Source organism: Schistocerca piceifrons, chromosome 2 (assembly GCF_021461385.2).
Source record: "Schistocerca piceifrons isolate TAMUIC-IGC-003096 chromosome 2, iqSchPice1.1, whole genome shotgun sequence".
NCBI classification, from domain to species: Eukaryota; Metazoa; Arthropoda; class Insecta; order Orthoptera; family Acrididae; genus Schistocerca; species Schistocerca piceifrons.
Genome location: NC_060139.1, coordinates 579,273,746 through 579,293,755, shown reverse-complemented (window position 1 = coordinate 579,293,755; position 20,010 = coordinate 579,273,746). Strand labels below are relative to the sequence as shown.

At 42.0% G+C, this 20,010-nt stretch overlaps 1 protein-coding gene across 1 annotated transcript in view; it reads left to right on the top strand.

Annotated features, from left to right (window-relative positions):
* The window catches only part of LOC124775607, a 237,383-nt gene that overhangs the window by 156,731 nt on the left and 60,642 nt on the right, over positions 1-20,010 (top strand). The window contains exons 12-13 of the mRNA XM_047250436.1: positions 62-222; positions 14,380-14,497. Coding sequence (XP_047106392.1) covers positions 62-222; positions 14,380-14,497 — 279 coding nt within the window. The remainder of the gene's footprint in view (positions 1-61; positions 223-14,379; positions 14,498-20,010) is intronic.

Below are 20,010 nucleotides of genomic sequence, written 5' to 3'. Positions count from 1 at the left end.
AAAAATCAGAAACTGAATGAAGATTTTGTATAGATTGTATACCAATGGGTGGAAACGCGAGATAAAAAGCGGGCATCGGTCGCTGGTTGCAGAGTCCCCGGTGGCGCTGGTGTCTGCGTCCGGCAGCCGCGCCAGCTGCGGCGCCGTCTGCGTGATGGCCGTCGTGGCGGGCAGCGCCCTGCTGCTGTCCGCCGCCGTCGCCACCCTCTACTGGAGGTACAGGTCAGTGCGACAGCCTGGCTCTCAGCCACGCTCAGCTGCCATCACGACTTCCTTACAACTGTGTGTGTCGGTGGAGCCGGGTGATTATAATTAAAGTGCAGCTACTGAAGGTGGTCCAGTGTTGATTGTAATTGTCGTCTGGCAACGAAACTTGGTAGATACTCTAAGGCGTTAACGCGGAAGCGATTTACGATGGAAAAAATTTAGTTCCAATTTTGGCCACCGGCTGCGCTACAGGAGATAAGATGGCCGGGACGAGGTATGCACAGGGAGAAAAACTGCACGATCATACACAGCGGAAACAAGCGTGGTCGCCATATATCTCCGACAGGATTTGCGCTTCTTAATAAAATAATGGCCAATGTGATAACACTACGAAATGTCAATGAAAGAACAAGCTACATCAGAATTAAAGGCAAATATAGAAATATCTCATTAATGAATGTCCAAGCCCCAACTGAGGACAAGAAGGAAGACATAAAAGACGAATTCTATGACACCTTAGACCAGATGTATTCCAGTTTACCACAGTATGACATCAAAATTGTGCTGGGAGACTTAAATGCCAAAATAGGACAAGAACAGCAAAGGCAACCATATATAGACATGTTCATCCTTCACACCGAATCAAATAACAATGGTATAAGGCTTATCAACTTCGCCACAGCCTGAAACATGTTCAAAATGTTCAAATGTGTGTGAAATCTTATGGGAATTAGCTGCTAAGGTCATCAGTCCCTAAGCTTACACACTACGTAACCTAAATTATCCTAAGGACAAACACACAGACCAATGCCCGAGGGAGGACTCGAACCTCCGCCGGGACCAGCCGCACAGTCCATGACTGCAGCGCCTCAGGCCGCTCGGCTAATCCCGCGCGGCTGAAACATGAAAATAGCAAGTACTGTACATCATTCCGCCATAAAGACATACATAAAGTAACGTTGATGTCACCGGATGGATTAACTGGAACCAAATAGACCATGTTTTGACAGAGAAAAAACATAAAAGGGCAATAACATATGTTAGGACAATGAGAGGGGCTGAGATAGCATCAGACTATTCTCTTGTGCTAATAAAGATGAAACAATCATTACCAAAACCACCAAGTAAGAACAACGGTGGCAAAAGAACCCAAAGAGTAGATGTGAGTAAGATAAAAGAGGAAGAGGTAAATGAACAGTTTAAGATTAAGCTTAAAAATAGATTCGCTGAATTTGAGAGTGACAACAATAGAAAAGAAGATGAAGATATCAACATAAAACGGAAGAAGATGACAACAGTGGTGAGGGAGACAGCACATGAACCATTAGGAGATAATAATAATAGCAATATAAAGCGCAAATCATGGTCCAATGACACATGTAGAAAAGTAGTACAGGACAGGAAGAGAGCCAGACGCGCAATGATGAACAATAACTACCATGAAAACCAAACAACATAGAGGAAAGCCACGAAAGAAATGAAGAGTATAATAAGGTGAGAGAAAAGAGCATTCATGTATAAACAGATAGAGAAGGCTAAGGAAGACTATAACCAAAACATTGGTAACAGTTTTACAGGACAATGAATAGCTATAGAAAAGAGTACAGAGTATGTATGTTTGTGATAATGAAGGACGAGAATGGAAAACTGATCACTACGAATGAAGGAAATTTAGAGAAGTGAAGGAAATACTTCGAAGATCTGCTGAACAACAGAGTAGATACCTACAACAATGAAAACAAGGCAGAAAACTATCAGAACGTACAACCATTAGTCGAAGAACCAACTCTGATGGAGGTGAAGGAGGCAATAAAAAGACTTAAAAATGGGAAGGCACCTGGCATAGACATGATATCAGCAGAGTTCATCAAAGAAGGGGGAGTGAAGATACATGAATGGTTAGCCAAACTGATAAAAGAGGTGCGGCGAAAAGAAGTAACGCCGGAGGAAATGAAAACTGCTGCTGTATGTCCCACATACAAGAAAGGAGACAAAATGCTGACACAGTACTACAGAGGGATAGCTCTCTTATGCTATAAAGTAATATCAATAATTATACTGAACAGGCCCAACCTATACATTGAGGAAATATTAGACAGAGCACAAGCATTGTTCAGAAAAGGTAAATCAACAATCGACCCAATATTCACACTAAGACAAATATTAGATAAGAACTGGGAGCACAATCAGCATGACTTTTGCCTGTTTATAGATTTCAACAAAGCACATGACAGCATAGTACATAGTAAGAGAGGAAATGTGGAGGATAATGGCAGAGTATGGGATACCTGAAAAGCTGATAAAGCTAACTAAAATGTGTGTGATTGAATCAAATTGTAAAGTGTAAGTACAGGGGGAGTTCTGAGAAGCATTTGAAGTAAAAACAGGAGTGAGACAGTGAGATATTATATCACCAATCCTGTCCAATTTGGTCCCCAACAACACCCCGAGGAGAGTAACATGTGAAAGTGCAGGAGTCACCACAGGAAAAAATATTAATGTCCTAACTTTTGCGGATGTATTGTGCTGATAGGAAAGAACACGTAAGACCTGGAGAAAATGGGGACTGTGCTATTGGAAGAAACTAAGGAAGGGGGGCTAAGCATAAATGAATGTAAAACAAAGTTCATGGTAGTAGGAAGAAGAGCTCATTTAAGACCAAACCATCTAAAAATCGAAAATCTAGCAATACTGAAGGCAAACATATTAACGTGTCAACATCAACCAACAAAACCTTATAGAACAAGTGATAGTAACAAGAATTCAAGCTGTGGGAAGATGTCTAGGAGCTATGGAAAATGGCATAAGATCGAAGTTACTATCTAGGCAGGCAAAAATAAGAATGTATCAGACCATCACCAAGCCAATAGTGTGCTATGCAAGAGAGACATGAACCCTTACAAAGAAAACAGACGAAAAACTCATCACTTCTGAAAATAAAGTACTGAGAAAAATACGAGTATATGGAAGAGTGAAGAAAATGAACAGTGGAGAAAAAGAAAAAAACAGAGAACTCTTACATTTATACACACTGCCAAACGTCGCAGCGAGTGTGAAAAAAATGTGTGTGTGAAATCTTATGGGACTTAACTGCTAAGGTCATCAGTCCTTAAGCTTACACACTACTTAACCTAAATTATCTTAAGGACAAACACACACACACACCCATGCCCGAAGAAGGACTCGAACCTCTGCCGGGACCAGCCGCACAGTCCATGACTGCAGCGCCTAAGACCACTCGGCTAATTCCGCGCGGCAGTGTGAAAATTAAGAGACTAAGATGGTCGGACATGTGAGAAGGAGAGGGGAGAACACGGTAGTGAAGTCTGTGATGGATGGAGAACGTGAAGGGAAGAGATCACTGGGACCGCCGAGAATGAGATGGAAGGATGATACCTTTGGAGACATGCAGATACTGGGTCTGGGAGATGCAGATGACAGGAAAATGTGGAAAGCCAAGGACCGGCTGCCGTTTGTGTGGCCAGTATAAGTAAGTAAGTAGGTAAGCAAGTAAGGGTGCAAATCTCTCTACTGCTCATACTGAACAAACTGTGGAAGCAGCGGTTAATAATAAAATCGACATTACTCCTATCTCACTTCATTGATCTTTTCTGCCCACGTCCCATTCCTAATTCATTATGTATAGAAACACTTCTCTGTCTTTCTTATATTCACAGCGCCAGATTTGCGCCTGGTGGTCAAAATTGGAACTGTTATTTTTCTAGCGTTAATCGGTTCCGCTTTAACGCAGTAGAATATCTACCAAGTTTCACTGTCATACGTTAATTGCAGCCCACACTGGGCCTCTGTGAGTAGCCGCACTTCAATTATTTATAACCACCCTGTACGAGATACCGGCCATAACAACAGCCCACATAACAATAGCTCTTTGTAAAATCTTTCAGTAGAAATATATTGCACACAAGAAATAGTAACTTAGAAACAGGTTTCATAAATAGCAGACGCCAACAAATTAATTAGAAATTTTGAACAATGTTTACAGTGTCAGAGATTTGTTGAATAATGCAGGATGCACGGGGTGGACAGAACTGTGGAGACTACAAAAAAACAACACATTACTATCCATAATCTAGATATAGCAGGGGTCAGTGAAGTGAAGTGGAAGGAAGAAAAGGATTTCTGGTCAGATGAGTATCGGGTAATATCAACAGCAGCAGAAAATGGTATAACAGGTGTAGGATTCGTTATGAATAGGGAGGTACGGCAGAGGGTGTGTTACGGTGAACAGTACAGTGACCGGGTTGTCCTAATCAGAATCGACAGCAGACCAACACCGACAACGATAGTTCAGGTATACATGCCGACGTCGCAAGCTGAAGATGAACAGATAGAGAAAGTGTATGAGGATATTGAAAGGGTAATGCAGTATGTAAAGGGGGACGAAAATCTAATAGTCATGGGCGACTGGAATGCAGTTGTAGGGGAAGGAGTAGAAGAAAAGGTTACAGGAGAATATGGGCTTGGGACAAGGAATGAAAGAGGAGAAAGGCTAATTGAGTTCTCTAACAAGTTTCAGCTAGTAACAGCGAATACCCTGTTCAAGAATCACAAGAGGAGGAGGTATACTTGGAAAAGGCCGGGAGATACGCGAAGATTTCAATTAGATTACATCATGGTCAGACAGAGATTCCGAAATCAGATACTGGATTCTAAGGCGTACCCAGGAGCAGATATAGACTCAGATCACAATATAGTAGTGATGAAGAGTAGGCTGAAGTTCAAGACATTAGTCAGGAAGAATCAATACGCAAAGAAGTGGGATACGGAAGTACTAAGGAATGACGAGATACGTTTGAAGTTCTCTAACGCTATAGATACAGCAATAAGGAATAGCGCAGAAGGCAGTACAGTTGAAGAGGAATGGACATCTCTAAAAAGGGCCATCACAGAAGTTGGGAAGGAAAACATAGGTACAAAGAAGGTAGCTGCGAAGAAACCGTGGGTAACAGAAGAAATACTTCAGTTGATTGATGAAAGGAGGAAGTACAAACATGTTCCGGGAAAATCAGGAATACAGAAAACAAGTCGCTGAGGAATGAAATAAATAGGAAGTGCAGGGAAGCTAAGACGAAATAGCTGCAGGAAAAATGTGAAGACATCGAAAAAGATGTGATTGTCGGAAGGACAGACTCAGCATACAGGAAAGTCAAAACAACCTTTGGTGACATTAAAAGCAACGGTGGTAACATTAAGAGTGCAACGGGAATTCCACTGTTAAATGCAGAGGAGAGAGCAGATAGGTGGAAAGAATACATTGAAAGCCTCTACGTGGGTGAAGATTTGTCTGATGTGATAGAAGAAGAAACAGGAGTCGATTTAGAAGAGATAGGGGATCCAGTATTAGAATCGGAATTAAAAAGAGCTTTGGAGGAATTACGGTCAAATAAGGCAGAAGGGATAGATAACATTCCATCAGAATTTCTAAAATCATTGGGGGAAGTGGCAACAAAACGACTATTCACGTTGGTGTGTAGAATATATGAGTCTGGCGATATACCATCTGACTTTCGGAAAAGCATCATCCACACAATTCCGAAGACGGCAAGAGCTGACAAGTGCGAGAATTATCGCACAATCAGCTTAACAGCTCATGCATCGAAGCTGCTTACAAGAATAATATACAGATGAATGGAAAAGAAAATTGAGAATGCGCTAGGTGACGATCAGTTTGGCTTTAGGAAAAATAAAGGGACGAGAGAGGCAATTCTGATGTTACGGCTAATAATGGAGGCAAGGCTAAAGAAAAATCAAGACACTTTCATAGGATTTGTCGACCTGGAAAAAGCGTTCAACAATATAAAATGGTGCAAGCTGTCCGAGATTCTGAAAAAAGTAGGGGTAAGCTATAGGGAGAGACGGGCCATATACAATATGTACAACAACCAAGAGGGAATAATAAGAGTGGACGATCAAGAACGAAGTGCTCGTATTAAGAAGGGTGTAAGACAAGGCTGTAGCCTTTCGCCCTACTCTTCAATCTGTACATCGAGGAAGCAATGATGGAAATAAAAGAAAGGTTCAGGAGTGGAATTAAAATACAAGGTGAAAGGATATCAATGATGCGATTCGCTGATGACGTTGCTATCCTGAGTGAAAGTGAAGAAGAATTAAATGATCTGCTGAACGGAATGAACAGTCTAATGAGTACACAGTATGGTTTGAGAGTAAATCGGAGAAAGACGAAGGTAATGAGAAGTAGTAGAAATGAGAACAGCGAGAAACTTAAAATCAGGATTGATGGTCACGAAGTCAATGAAGTTAAGGAATGCTGCTACCTAGGCAGTAAAATAACCAATGACGGACGGAGCGAGGAGGACATCAAAAGCAGACTCGCTATGGCAAAAAAGGCCTTTCTGGCCAAGAGAAGTCTACTAATATCAAATACCGGCCTTAATTTGAGGAAGAAATTTCTGAGGATGTACGTCTGGAGTACAGCATTGTATGGTAGTGAAACATGGACTGTGGGAAAACCGGAACAGAAGAGAATCGAAGCATTTGAGATGTGGTGCTATAGACGAATGTTGAAAATTAGGTGGACTGATAAGGTAAGGAATGAGGAGGTTCTACGCAGAATCGGAGAGGATAGGAATATGTGGAAAACACTGATAAGGAGAAGGGACAGGATGATAGGACATCTGCTAAGACATGAGGGAATGACTTCTATGGTACTAGAGGGAGCTGTAGAGGGTAAAAACTGTAGAGGAAGACAGAGATTGGAATACGTCAAGCAAATAATTGAGGACGTAGGTTGCAAGTGCTACTCTGAGATGAAGAGGTTAGCACAGGAAAGGAATTCGTGGCGGGGCGCATCAAACCAGTCAGTAGACTGATGACAAAAAAAAAAAAAAAAAAAAAAAAAAATCCATAATACTGTGTAGGAAAACGACCTTCAAAACAGATTACAGTCGCGTCGGAATGAACAAAGTAGTCTCTTTGTGCATCCCGCAAAATAGTGGCAAGTTCAGGGAACGATGATAGAGGCGGATACCGACGATGCACCCTTCTCTCATAAGCAGGCCGCAAAGGCTCATAAACATTGAGATCTGGTGACTGTGGTGGCTGAGGAAGATGCGATAAACCATCCTCGTTCTTACAAAACCAGTTCTGGACTACGCGAGCTGTGTGAACAGGGTTTGTGTCATTTTGGAACATAGCATCACCATTGAGGAACAAACATTTTACCGTGCGATGGACCTGATCAGCCAATATGGTCACACAATCGTTGGCAGTAATGCGACATCGCAGAGTATTCATTGAGTTCACGGAATATAACGATATGACTGCTCAAATTATCGCTGAACGCCACCATGTTTCAGTCTTGGGACGTAAACTGGCCCAACCAAATGATTTCCTTCAATTGCTCCATTAGACGGCATAGACAGTACACTTTTCTGTTACGAGGATTTGCATCACTGACTAGTGGTTTTGGAATTCCATCTCGCCCTGGAATTTCTTGCTTCTGCAGCTCCCTTCGTGTTATTTTGCAGATGTCAGGGTTTGCGAGTGCGACATTCACTTCTGCAGTGATGTTTGCAGCTGTCGTCTTCTTACTTTTCAGCACGATTCTTTTCACTGACCGTCCGCCACAATCACATAACACACACTTGCGCCCGCCTTGTGTCTTGGCCTATGATTTTTTTCCGGTTTCCTTCTATGCAGTATAAATCTTCGATACGGTGCCTACTTAAACACAAAACACTTCGGCTCCCTTGGTTATGGAAGCATCCACCAATTCGTCACGGCTGAATTCACTTAGCTCCGACATGGTGAGCTTACAACTACTCAGAACACTGTTCTGGCCACGACTGAAACTTGCAACGTATTGAGAAGATTCAAATACAACAGCGCAACCTGCAGGTTGAATTTTCTCATTTTGAGAGTACTGAAGGGCGAGTTGTTTAATTGTTAAAAACCATTAACAAGCCAAGATAGCATAAAATATTTCTTTATTTAAGATGACTGGTTTCAGCAGACTGTGCTGTCATCTTCAGGTCTTAAAATCTTTTCGTTGTAAAACGTGTTCATTTTACGCTGACCTCTTGTGCGTGAAGTCAGCGTAAAATGAACGTGTTTTACAACGAAAAGATTTTAGCTGAAGATGACAGAATAGTCTGTTGAAACCGGGTGTCTTAAACAAAGAAATATTTTATGCGATCTTGGCTGTTGTATGGTTTTTGGCAACCTACAAGCTTTATTTACGTTCAAGCATGCATTTGTCACAGTGCTTCCACGTTTCTGTCGAACAGCAGTAGTACAACCGCAGTAGTACAACCGTGTGGCTCCCGATGTTTCGATCGATAAAGCCATCAGGAAGGAAGGAGACAAACTGTTTTCACCCAGAAAATGTAGAACGCCTACAAAAGCTTTTTTCAGGAACCAAATCGGTCTTATAGACGATAGTATCAACATGGATCTCAAGCCCTAATTAATCGGATTCAGTCGAAATATTTTTATTTTATTATAATTTATCAATTTATTTATAAGCCACTAGTAAGATCAGAGCCATCGAATCCTCTCTTACATATAATATGGCGCTCTGTTTTACATAATGTTCACACAACGACATAGATGTTATATAAAGATTTATATTTAATATCGGATACATCATTAAATAGGTCGCCCGGTTAGCGTTAAAACGTCCGTAACGGTGTTTGAGCAGGCGAACCCGAATCGGTGGATTGACGACGAGAGTATATGTGTCTGCCAGTCTGGTTGAGATTTTTCAGATGGTTTCCCACAGCCGAATACCTGAATTCTAGGGCTCCCGTATCGCTACTCAGTTACACGATTCGCAAATACTTAGAAAACTTCCGCGCACACTTTCGCGTGGTATAGCACTAGACGCAGAAAAAGAGGAATAACACTTAAAACAAACTGTAACATAAAAAGTGGAAAGGAGTTGAACCTACAATAGAAAAATCAGAGCTTATAATAATTCATAAAAGTACAAGAACAAAGGCAGACGACGGTTACGTAGACTTAAACAAAGAGCACTAGCAATAATTAGCATGACAGAAGGAGTGATAGACGACGAAGATTTAACAGAAAAACAACCAATGGAGAGAAGAAAGGAAATGACGAGACTCAGCGAAAAATTATAAAAGGAAGAGGAATAACTGGAAGAAGAAAAATAAACTTGCTGTAATGTTTGACAGAGAAAAACTTTAGGAAGAAAAGAGTCCCCACTTACAAGGGGAAAGCGCCTACTTGTCGTCACCGATTTAGTTCAGATCTATAGTATATGGAGGGCTTGGCTTAGAGCAAACAGCATTTTTTTGGCTCAGGTTGGGCTAGGCTTGAGCTGTCCATGCTAGCGTAGCTGTCACGCAACGAGACACAGCGGAAAGAGAACAAAACGGCGATGTGAGGACGAGGCGTCGAGTCCTTATGCGGAAACAGTTTGTGTTCAATTTTTGTGTTACTTACAGAGCAAAAAAAAAAAAAAAAAAAAAAATCGAAATAATGCTCAGTATATTGTATTTATTAATATTTTCATAAAAAGACATGAAAACACAAGGTAAAGGAAATTTTGTGATTCGAAACAAAGTTCCAAGAAGGGATATAAGGTGTGCACTATAATTTTGTATATAAAAGTAGATACTTCTTTTACCTTATAGTTGACGATTTACTTACACGTGCTGGGGAGGGGGGGATGTTCATCGTTAAAAACAGGGGAAGGAGTATTTTTCTCGACATCTTGCACACGTTATAAATGCCGCACTTTTACAATTACGTTTTGAAGTTTTTTTAAAGTTTCTATAGAAAAACAAACTTGAATTGCATTCATAGAAGGCATCTAACCACGCGTAACGCATCATTTCGTCAAGCAATGGAGAAGACAGCTGATGGTGTATAATGGAATGTATTTTTATGCAATCTCCTTGGGATGTGACTTCTTTTTCTCTCTCGATGAGCGGTTTTAAAGCTTTTTGATCAAGTTCTTTAACTGACAATAAACATAGACGTCGCAGGGCAGCAGTAGATGAGTGCATTTCGAGGGAATCATTTTAATACTACATGACAGCAATCCTTCGTCTTGAAAAATCTCGTCGGATAATAGTGGATTTGTTTGTCTTCCCCACGAGACAATTAACAGAAGAATTATGTTCTGCACGTAGGGTTTCATCATATGAGTCAAAAAACTTTATATAAGGCTGTTGTAAGTTTCCCTGGGGTTGCCGAAGTAAAGACGACAATCCTATATTTTACCGCGTACTTACCCACGGTGTTTTAAATCCGCTGTACAAAAGAATCAGTACAGCCATACACAGATTGTAGGCAATAATTTTGCAGAAAGGGCTATAGCCTACTGAGCTGCAGACGAGCAAGTTACCTTGTTAATTTTCGTTTTATTTGTAGTGTAAGTAACGTAAAAAGTGAAAAAAGAAGAATATTTCGCATACGGACTCGACCTCACGACCCTCTGATTACCCCACGGATCTCGGATTACCGTCCCATTGCCGGGAATCAACACTAACGCAAATGGCTGACGCCTCGCCAACCCGCGCCATAAACGCTATTTTTTTATTTGTTTTTTTTTTTTTTTTTTTTTTTTTTTATAAACGCTTGATGATATGGTGCTCCCACTTGCATTACTTTCATTTCTGGCCAAGACCTGCGTGACCTGCTTATGACATAAATTTGGATGAAATCGGTAATGGCGAGTAGGCACTATCCCCTTATTAATCAAAATGGCATGATTCAAATCACTGAGATTAAAAATTTGCCTATTTGTTAATATACAGTGGTGATAATACATGCTGCATATTGCTTTATTGTCAAAATGGACATAATAGGAAAGATAGGTAATTTTTTCTGTAAGGAACAGTCATAAGAAAACAAAAATAATGAAGATAAACACATTTCCATTTGATAAACACAAACAAGGCCCTACAAAAGATTCCAGTGCAAACGCTACAGAATTGTTTCACTGTCATCTTGCTTACCACATTCTTTTTGAGCTAATTGGTCCTCCTCATAATTGGAGACACTTTTGAATGCGGTTAGGCATACTCTTACCAAGTTGTCCAGGTTGACCTGTGGAATATTGTCCCATTCCTCCACAGCGACCGGTGATGCACTGTAAGGTCTCTGGTAGGATAGAAGATTACAAACCGCTTGTTTCAACATGATCCATACATTACCAATGCAACTGAGATATGGAGAACATGGAGGCCATTCCATCGAACCGATTCTGTGCTCCACTAGGAAGGTGTTCACAAGGCTGTCACGAGGGGTGGGGGAGGCTTGCATTGTCGTCCATAAGCGTTAATGCTGCTCCAATATGTTCACCAAATGGAGCCACAATCCGTGCAAGGATGTCGTCTCAGTACTTCACACCGGTCATTCTCGCTTGTAGTGGCGCAAGGGAGTGTCCTGCTTTTGTACATGATTCTGCCCCAAAACTTAACTGGAAATGTCGTGTGACTAGGGCCTCCCGTCACGTAGACCGTTCGCCGGGTGCAAATCTTTAGATTTGACGCCACTTCGGCGACTTGCGCGTCGTTGGGGATGAAATGGTGATGACTAGGACAACACAACACCCAGTCCCTGAGCGGAGCAAATCTCCGACCCAGACGGGAATCGAACGCGGGCCCTTGGGATTGACATTCTGTCGCTCTGACCACTCAGCTACCGGTTGTGGACAAAACTTAACTGAACCACCTTGATAAGGTGGCGATCTAAGATACAGTTAGAGAGTAAATTTTGTCCTCGTTTCTCCACATAGGAATATCAGTGTTCCCAGGGCGGAGAATGATACGGATCTCGCCATAAAAGCCCGTTGTGTCCCACTTATGCCTAAACCATGAAGAGTGGTTTCGTAACCATGCGACACGAGCCCCTCTTCGAACACTATTCAGGTAAGGATCCTTGAGAGGTATTCTTGGGCGTAATCTCTGCTTATGGAGCCTATTTTATGTAGCTTGTGTTGACACCTGATCTCCTGTATCTGTTTGGAACTATCGTCGTAGAAGTGTGGCATTGTGTTGAGCGTTCCTGCTTTCTGTTGCAGACTTTCAGACTACTACGCACCCTCCGACTCTGAGTTGAAATATTAAAAGTTTTGGCTGGTTTCATTGTCTAGGGGCTGGGATACGTAGTTGCCGCATTACAGACCAAATACTGCTGATTGTTCAGTTTACGATAGGAATACACACATGAATCGAATGGTCGAAGGTTTCTATTACTCGGCAATTGCGAATTATGAATGTAACATATAAATTTATAAATGAAAGATTGCAATTAAATAAAATCTGCAGGTACTGTCTTAACGACTTAAAATGATGAGTGCGATAGTAGGAGTACTTTTGAGAACTGGTATATTTCTGCAAAACCCTTACTGGTGTCGGTGGTCCAGCAGTTGAATAAAACATCAGTTGAATAACAGGGAAACAATAGATTCCTACTGCACGTGATTAGTTATGTACAACAACTTAGCCCGCGAGATATTCACTTCTAAACGCACACTACGTCTTCACTGCAGAAGCCACGGAAATCTCACAAGTGCTCAAGTTGGCACTCCGAAGTATTTCTATCTGACGCGACCACGCGAACGGCTCCACACTCTCCGAGTCTCTGCCGCGACTCCGCGTCCGTCGCGCCGTCGCGTCCAGCACTTTCCGTGTCGTGTGCCATCTTCTCCAGAACTCCCTCTCCTCTTTCTAAACGACGCTCTTCCCCGCTTCCATCCAGTCTCCTCCCCATTCACGAGCGCTGTGACTGGCTAGAGCGCTCGCGCCATGTCTTCGAACTAACGCACCCACAAACATGTTTAAGTACATACGAAATACTAGATTTACATTTAAATAACTTGAAATTAAATAACTATTCTCACGGCTAGACCATAAACACGCTCTAACACACATTATTAAATACATAAACAATTAAATAAACATATATCAAACGAAAAGAAGCAAAAGGTAGGCCAGGAGCCTAATGTCTCCGTGCTTTCTAAAACACAGTAAATATTTAACCAATTTCTTCATGAATAGTATATATCAGATATAAACAAAGACATAGATGAATAAATATATTTATAAGCATGCTGCTACCGGTTTTTCGTGTAGCTGTGGTGTACTTATGGCCTGACGCGGTCGATAGTAATCGGCCACGGTGACCTCCTATAACTCATGTACTATTCAAGTTACATGCCTGTAATTTATACCAATTTAGGTTTACACTAATAGCTTCCTAAAGACACGTCGATCCACAAAATCGGATGAAGTGTTTACATTTTGGAAATTCGTTGCTGGGTGTTACTTGTCTAATTTACAGTCAGATACTAAACTTTAAAGTAATAAAGATATTGAATATCTGATTACACCATCAGAATCGTCGTGCAAATAATGGTAATGTACATGTTTCTTTTTGAGGAATCATGATTCCTCTGGCTACTATTAATTTAAGGTCTCTCAAAGTACGCCATCTTTGGCACTCCCGGAATAGGCATCTCCTTCATCGACACAAAGCACCGTCCTCGTCACAGCGGAATTCCCAGCCACGCGGTTGGACCATGCGCTGAGGCTACCCCTCTCGTCCGGCTAACGTATGCCACCAAATGTTTGCTGCCGGGCCGCGGCTGGCCGAGCGGCCACTCCAACTCCGAACATATAATATTTCCAGGACGCCACAACTCGCCCGTTACCTCACACTGTAATACGCAGACATGGTTCCCACACACCTGTTGTTTTTATTCTGCGGCCACTTCTTTGACGATCCTCAACTGATCCTGTCGCTAGGAACTTGCTCCATATTCTAGAGACATCAATTTAATTCACAGCGATGTCTACCTGTTTCATTCCCCGCTCCATCAGAGTGACTGTATGAAGCCTCCGATTGTTGTCCGAACCATCCTGAAGCAACACAACACTTGTAATTACACACAACGCAGGTAGTGCAATGTTTAAAGGTGACACGGTTGGCACATACTACACAACTGCCCTCTCACGGTAGGAACATGGGCTAGAATTACATTGCAAACCAACCAATCTACTGAGATCATCTTTCTGGGCCGCAGCGTGCAGTGTTAAAGTTTCGGCCATATGCATCATTTATTTTTACCACTATAGAACAATGTCGTCCGAGTAGCGGATGCGCTGCGGACGTTGCTGTGAAGCATTTTGACGCGACGCACTGCGTCTGGTGTCGCAGGCTGTGCAGACGCGCCCAGTGCGAGCGGAAGCTGGCGGCGGCGGGCGCCGCGGCCGCCTCTGCCTCGGACTACGTGCAGCGCGCGCACTGCCTGCTGCCGCACGACGCCAGGCCGCCGGTGAGTACCCACTGACTACTGGAGGCAGCCCCAGCCAGCAGCAGCTGAAGCAGCAGCACCTCTGGTGAGGCGCACAACTTGCGTCTTCGTCTTTCACTTCTGCCGCGAGCGGAGAAATTTGGCAGAAACGTTTCAGGCCGGTTTTTTAAAAATTATTTACGAGACCAGAATGAGATTTTCACTCTGCAGTTGAGAGTGCGCTGATATGAAACTTCCTGGCAGATTAAAACTGTGTGCCGGACCGAGACTCAAACTCAGGACCTTTGCCTTTCGCGGGCAAGTGCTCTACCAAATGAGCTACCCAAGCACGACTCACGCCCCGTCCTCACAGCTTTACTTCCGTCAGTACGTCGTCTCCTACCTTCCAAACTTAACAGAAGCTCTTCTGCGAACCCTGCAGAACTAGCACTCCTGAAATAAAGGATATTGGGGGGGGGTACATGGCTTAACCACAGCCTGGGGGTTGTTTCCAGAATGAGATGTTCACTCTGCAGCGGAGTGTGCGCTCATATGAAACTCCCTGACAGATTAAAACAGTGTGCCGCGCAGAGACTCGAACTCGGGACCTGAGCCTTTCGCGGGCAAGTGCTCTACCAACTGAGCTACGCAAGCCCGACTCACTACCAGTCAGTTTTGACCTGCCAGGAAGTTTCATATCAGCGCACACTCCTCTGCAGAGTGAAAATCTCATTCTGGAAACATCCCCCAGGCTGTGGCTATGCCATGTCTCTGCAATATCCTTTCTTTCAGGAGTACTAGTTCTGCAATGTTCGCAGGAGAGCTTCTGTTAAGTTTGGAAAGTAAGACACGAGGTACTGGCAGAAGTAAAGCTGTGAGGACGACTCGCAGTTGGTAGAGCACTTGCCCACAAATGGTAAACGTCCCGAGTTCGAGTCTCGGTCCGACACGCAGTTTCAATTATTTACGAGTTTGCTACACTAAAAAGGAAAAGAAATTGTTTTTATGTTACCTGGTGTATGTGCGTCCTCGTAATGCCCTTGGCCACGTTCCCGCGCAAACTCTCTAGGTGGCAGGGCTGTGCTTAGCAACACACTGTTTGGGTTGTTGGCGCATTAATTACGGTGACGCAATGTATGCTGAGTGTGAGCAAAGAGTTCTGCGTTAAGCTCGGGAAAACCGCTAGTGAAACGTGGACAATGATTAGGCAAGCATGTGCAGACGAGGCACTTTCAAGAAGTCGTGCTTTCGAGTGGCACTAAAGGTTTCGTCGAGGCAGAGAATCGCTCCAAAACTATCCCAGGGCTCGTCGCCCATCTACAGCACATACCGCGGAGCGTGTAAGTCAGTTATTCCAAGAAGACCGTCATGCAATTGTGCGTGAGATACCAGAATAACTTAATTTGAATAATGATATGTGTCATAAGATTTTACGCGAAGATTTAGGGAAACGGAAACTTAATGCAAAACTCATCTCTCACACACTAACAGACGAACAGAAAGAGGAAATACGAAGAATTGTTTAGTGGTGGAGATGAAAGTTGGTGCTACCAGTATGACCCTCACACGAAGCGTTATATTGCTGAATGGCGGAATTTCGCATCGCCAGTCTCGAGCAAACTCAAACGACAACCTACGGTAACAAAGACAATGTTGATCGCATTCTTTGATAATAAAGGATTAGTTCACCATGATTACATTCGTCTCGGTCAAACAGTGAACCAAACTCTTTACATCGAAGTCCTGAAATGTTTGTGACAGGCAATCCAACGTTGCCGCCAGACATTCCGTGATTACCAACCCACATCATCTGTACTCGCCTGACTTCTCGCGCCTTGCGATTTTTTCTTGTTTCCACAAGTTAAAGGGCGGCTGACAGAAAAGCTTCAGCAAGGCATCCCAGAGATCCAGCGTGCTATAACAAATGAGCTCAGAGGCATCGCAGTTGAAAATTCCCTTGCTTGCTTCCAAGACCTCCAGAAACGTTGGCAACTGTAAATAGGTGGCCGAGGGGACTACTTCGATAGGAGTAAATGCAATTACTTGGTAAATGCAATTTTCTATTTTTTTTTTAAAAAGCCTGTCCTGGAAATTTTCTGACATAGGGACATGTGAATCGCTCAATGACTGGCTAATAGCACCCAGTAAGTTATACTGAGCAGTGAACGTTCGAAGCAGTTAATAGAGAGAAGGCGCGAATGTAATACAGGAACGCATTTACTCTTTATAGATTAAGTAAAACCCTTCGATTGTGTAAATAACTGCGGGCATCGGAGATTTGTCGATCTTTCCCGCGTCATTAAAATGGATGCGCTGCTCAAGTGACTTGAGAGGTCACTCCCGCGTGGTTATTACAGATACATATGCCTGCGATGGTCCAGTGTTGCGCCGTCATCAGAGATATATGTGGATGAATTGAGGACTCTTCATAATAAAGATTAGTTTTTTGTTATACCTCACTCAGACAAATATGAAAAGCACCTTGCGTTATCAGTGGAGTCAAGCGTGGCGAACCCACAAAAGTCCAAGAACTGCAGTGAAATTGAGCTTCATATGGAAATAACGAACACTTATTTGATATAGAAAACTTCGTAAGGGCCAATATCGCAGCTGCCTAAATATCGACATTCAAATGGTTCAAATGGCTCTGAGCACTATGGGACTCAACTGCTGTGGTCATTAGTCCCCTAGAACTTAGAACTACTTAAACCTAACTAACCTAAGGACATCGCACACACCCATGCCCGAGGCAGGATTCGAACCTGCGATCGTAGCAGCAGCGCGGCTCTGGACTGGAGCATCGACATTCACTTTTCTTGGGCACCACTGATAAATAAACTGCTTGTTTAATCAGACGAAACACGCTAACATAGGTGACGTCTTTCTTAATAAGAGTACGGCACATACATTAAGAAGAATTTTTGTTTCGCCGATGGAGTCTTCTAAGTATGCATTCATTTATGGTGTAGATTTGTGCAAGCTGCTGGCTGCAGCTATTAAATATTACATTCCTAAAATATTGGAAGACTTTTTCAAGACTTCTTTTTTATTCCTTCCATTAAAAATGCCTATCCTGTCCTCTAATCTATCGTCTTATAGAGAAAAATTCAGTATCTCGATCTTACTGACGATTACCGTCAGAACGAAGATTTAAGACTTCACCTCAGCATTTGTGCAGCGCTGGCATTTGTAAAACCAGCGGACGTAAGTAATGGCTGAGTTGAGATTCATGCGCAAGCTCCTGACAACGAAAGGCTCCCTCAGTTTTTTGTCTTCTTTGTGTATACCTGCCTACAGAACGGTGATATTCTCATCGCAATGTGGAAATGATACGGAAAAATCCACCCAACGGCGGATGCCACTGAAGCGTGGCACAACGAAGTAAATAATATTATGGGAGACCACACAAAAAAAAGACTGCTTAGTGGTATGCTTGAAGAAGGAACAGGAGCTCATAATCTGCATCTGCGTCTGCATGAAATGGAAAAGAATCTTCACGGAAAGAAGAGGAAGAAGAAGTACTTGAAGATGGACAACAGGACAGAGAGAGCTGTAAAAAATTATGAAGTGTGTGGCAACCTTAGGTCTTACTTTAAAGCTGTTGCCCCGATTCGGTCACTGGACTAAAATCTGTTCACATGAACTATATTAAAAAATTGTGAAAGCTACCAATTCTTCTCTGATTACTTGGTTAAAATTGTTAATTATACTGAAAAAACATTATCAACTTTAATATTAATTTATATTAATAAATAAAATGAAATTCAGTTCTAGCATAAAAACGATGAATAATATGCAACAGAACTGTGAATTATTGGTCGTTGATACCGGTAATTTCCCAGAGTAAGTAAAGAGTTTAAAAAATAAAGATGATATAATACTTACAAAAAAGAGTTTCTTTACTGTTTACCTTAAATATAATCTATACTTGAAGTGATCTATCCTTTAACCATCTTTTATACTTCTCGTATTTTTCGAGGTTCACAATAATTTTTTATATGGATGTGTACAGTTTTTGTGTCTCTGTTTAATTTTTATTGCACTTATACTTGTTTCGTTCAGATACTTTTCTGAAATTATCTACCATATTAGGTAAGTCGAAAGAAGCATTACCACCACGAAACTGACACCGAAAAAGACATGGTGGTGTTTAACACGAAAAAGGTAAAGTGTTTTGTAGTACATAAGCAAGTAGAAAGCATTGTTTCGCCTCAGAATTTCGCTGAAATAACGGTTCATGCATCCCTGCATGTCTTCGTCTATACATTTATAAGAAAACAAAAATCTTCTCCCTTAAACAGAATTTATTGAACAGTAGTTTAACACAGCACTCTTAGGTAGCATAAGTCTATGGAGTAATAATTATACAGGGTGATTTAGCTGCCCCTACCGATTTCATTTGATGCAGCCTGCAATGTTATTTCTGGTCTTCAAAAAACACGCGCGAAATTTCATATTCCCACGCTCGCGAAGCGAAAACTATCAGTTCTTCATAAAAAAAATGAAGAGGACCTTTTTGTAGAAAATGTACCGTGGTTAAAATTTGTTCTAGGACACGTTTCAGCTGGTGGTCGTAGTTTTCGACTTACTCAAGAAAAGTTACTAAAGTGGCCCCACACTCAACCTCCACCGATCAAAATCTCTTATAGTATGTTGTTGATGGTACTCCCTCCTACGAATGTACAAAAATTTGGGACTGTACCAATTATTACGAATTATTTCCCGCATTTGACCTTTCTGGCCTTCATTGACTGACCTTATTATGACATCAGCTTAGTTGAGCTCTTAGAAATTATAAAATTGACGTTTTTGTAAATTTTACCCAACAATTTTGTGAGTTTTTAACAGCATAAAATAAACAATGACATTATTGTATTCGTCACGCACTCTCACTACGAAACTACTGTGCTTGTAAAGGTTAAGTTTGGATCGAATTGTCAACGTAATTAGTTTTAGTGTAAATCTTACAAAAGTCTTTTCTCTTTCATTACCCGGGAACGTTCAAATTAATAGCGATAAAGAAATAGCCGACTATGCCGATAGCCAATAAATAGAGACAAAAACGGTCGAATATCGGGAATGGTTCGCGTAGTCGGATATTTTCGTACAATGTTAGGAGGAAAGGCTTCGAGCAAGATATAGACTGGTGAAGAATGAGTATAGGCGTGAAGGCGCATTTAAAGGTCACTTTTGACATTTTTCTTGAATAGCTTCAGCAAAACGTATTCTCGTACAAAATTTAACTACATTTTCTAAAAAAAGATCCTATTCATTTTTTCTGTACTCTAATCGTTTGAGCATAGCGAGGGACAGAATATGAAAAATTTACGTATGGTTAATTAACATTGCGGGTTGCATGAAAGGACAGCGACAGTGGCAGCTGAGTCACCTTCTATATACACTGAGGTGACAAAAGCCATGGGTTAGCGATATGCACACATAAAAATTGCTGGACTATCGCGTGAACAAGGTGTCAAAGGGAAGTTCTTTGGTGGAGCTGCCATTTGTATTCAGGTGACTCATGTGAAAAGGCTTCCGACGTGATTACGGCCGCA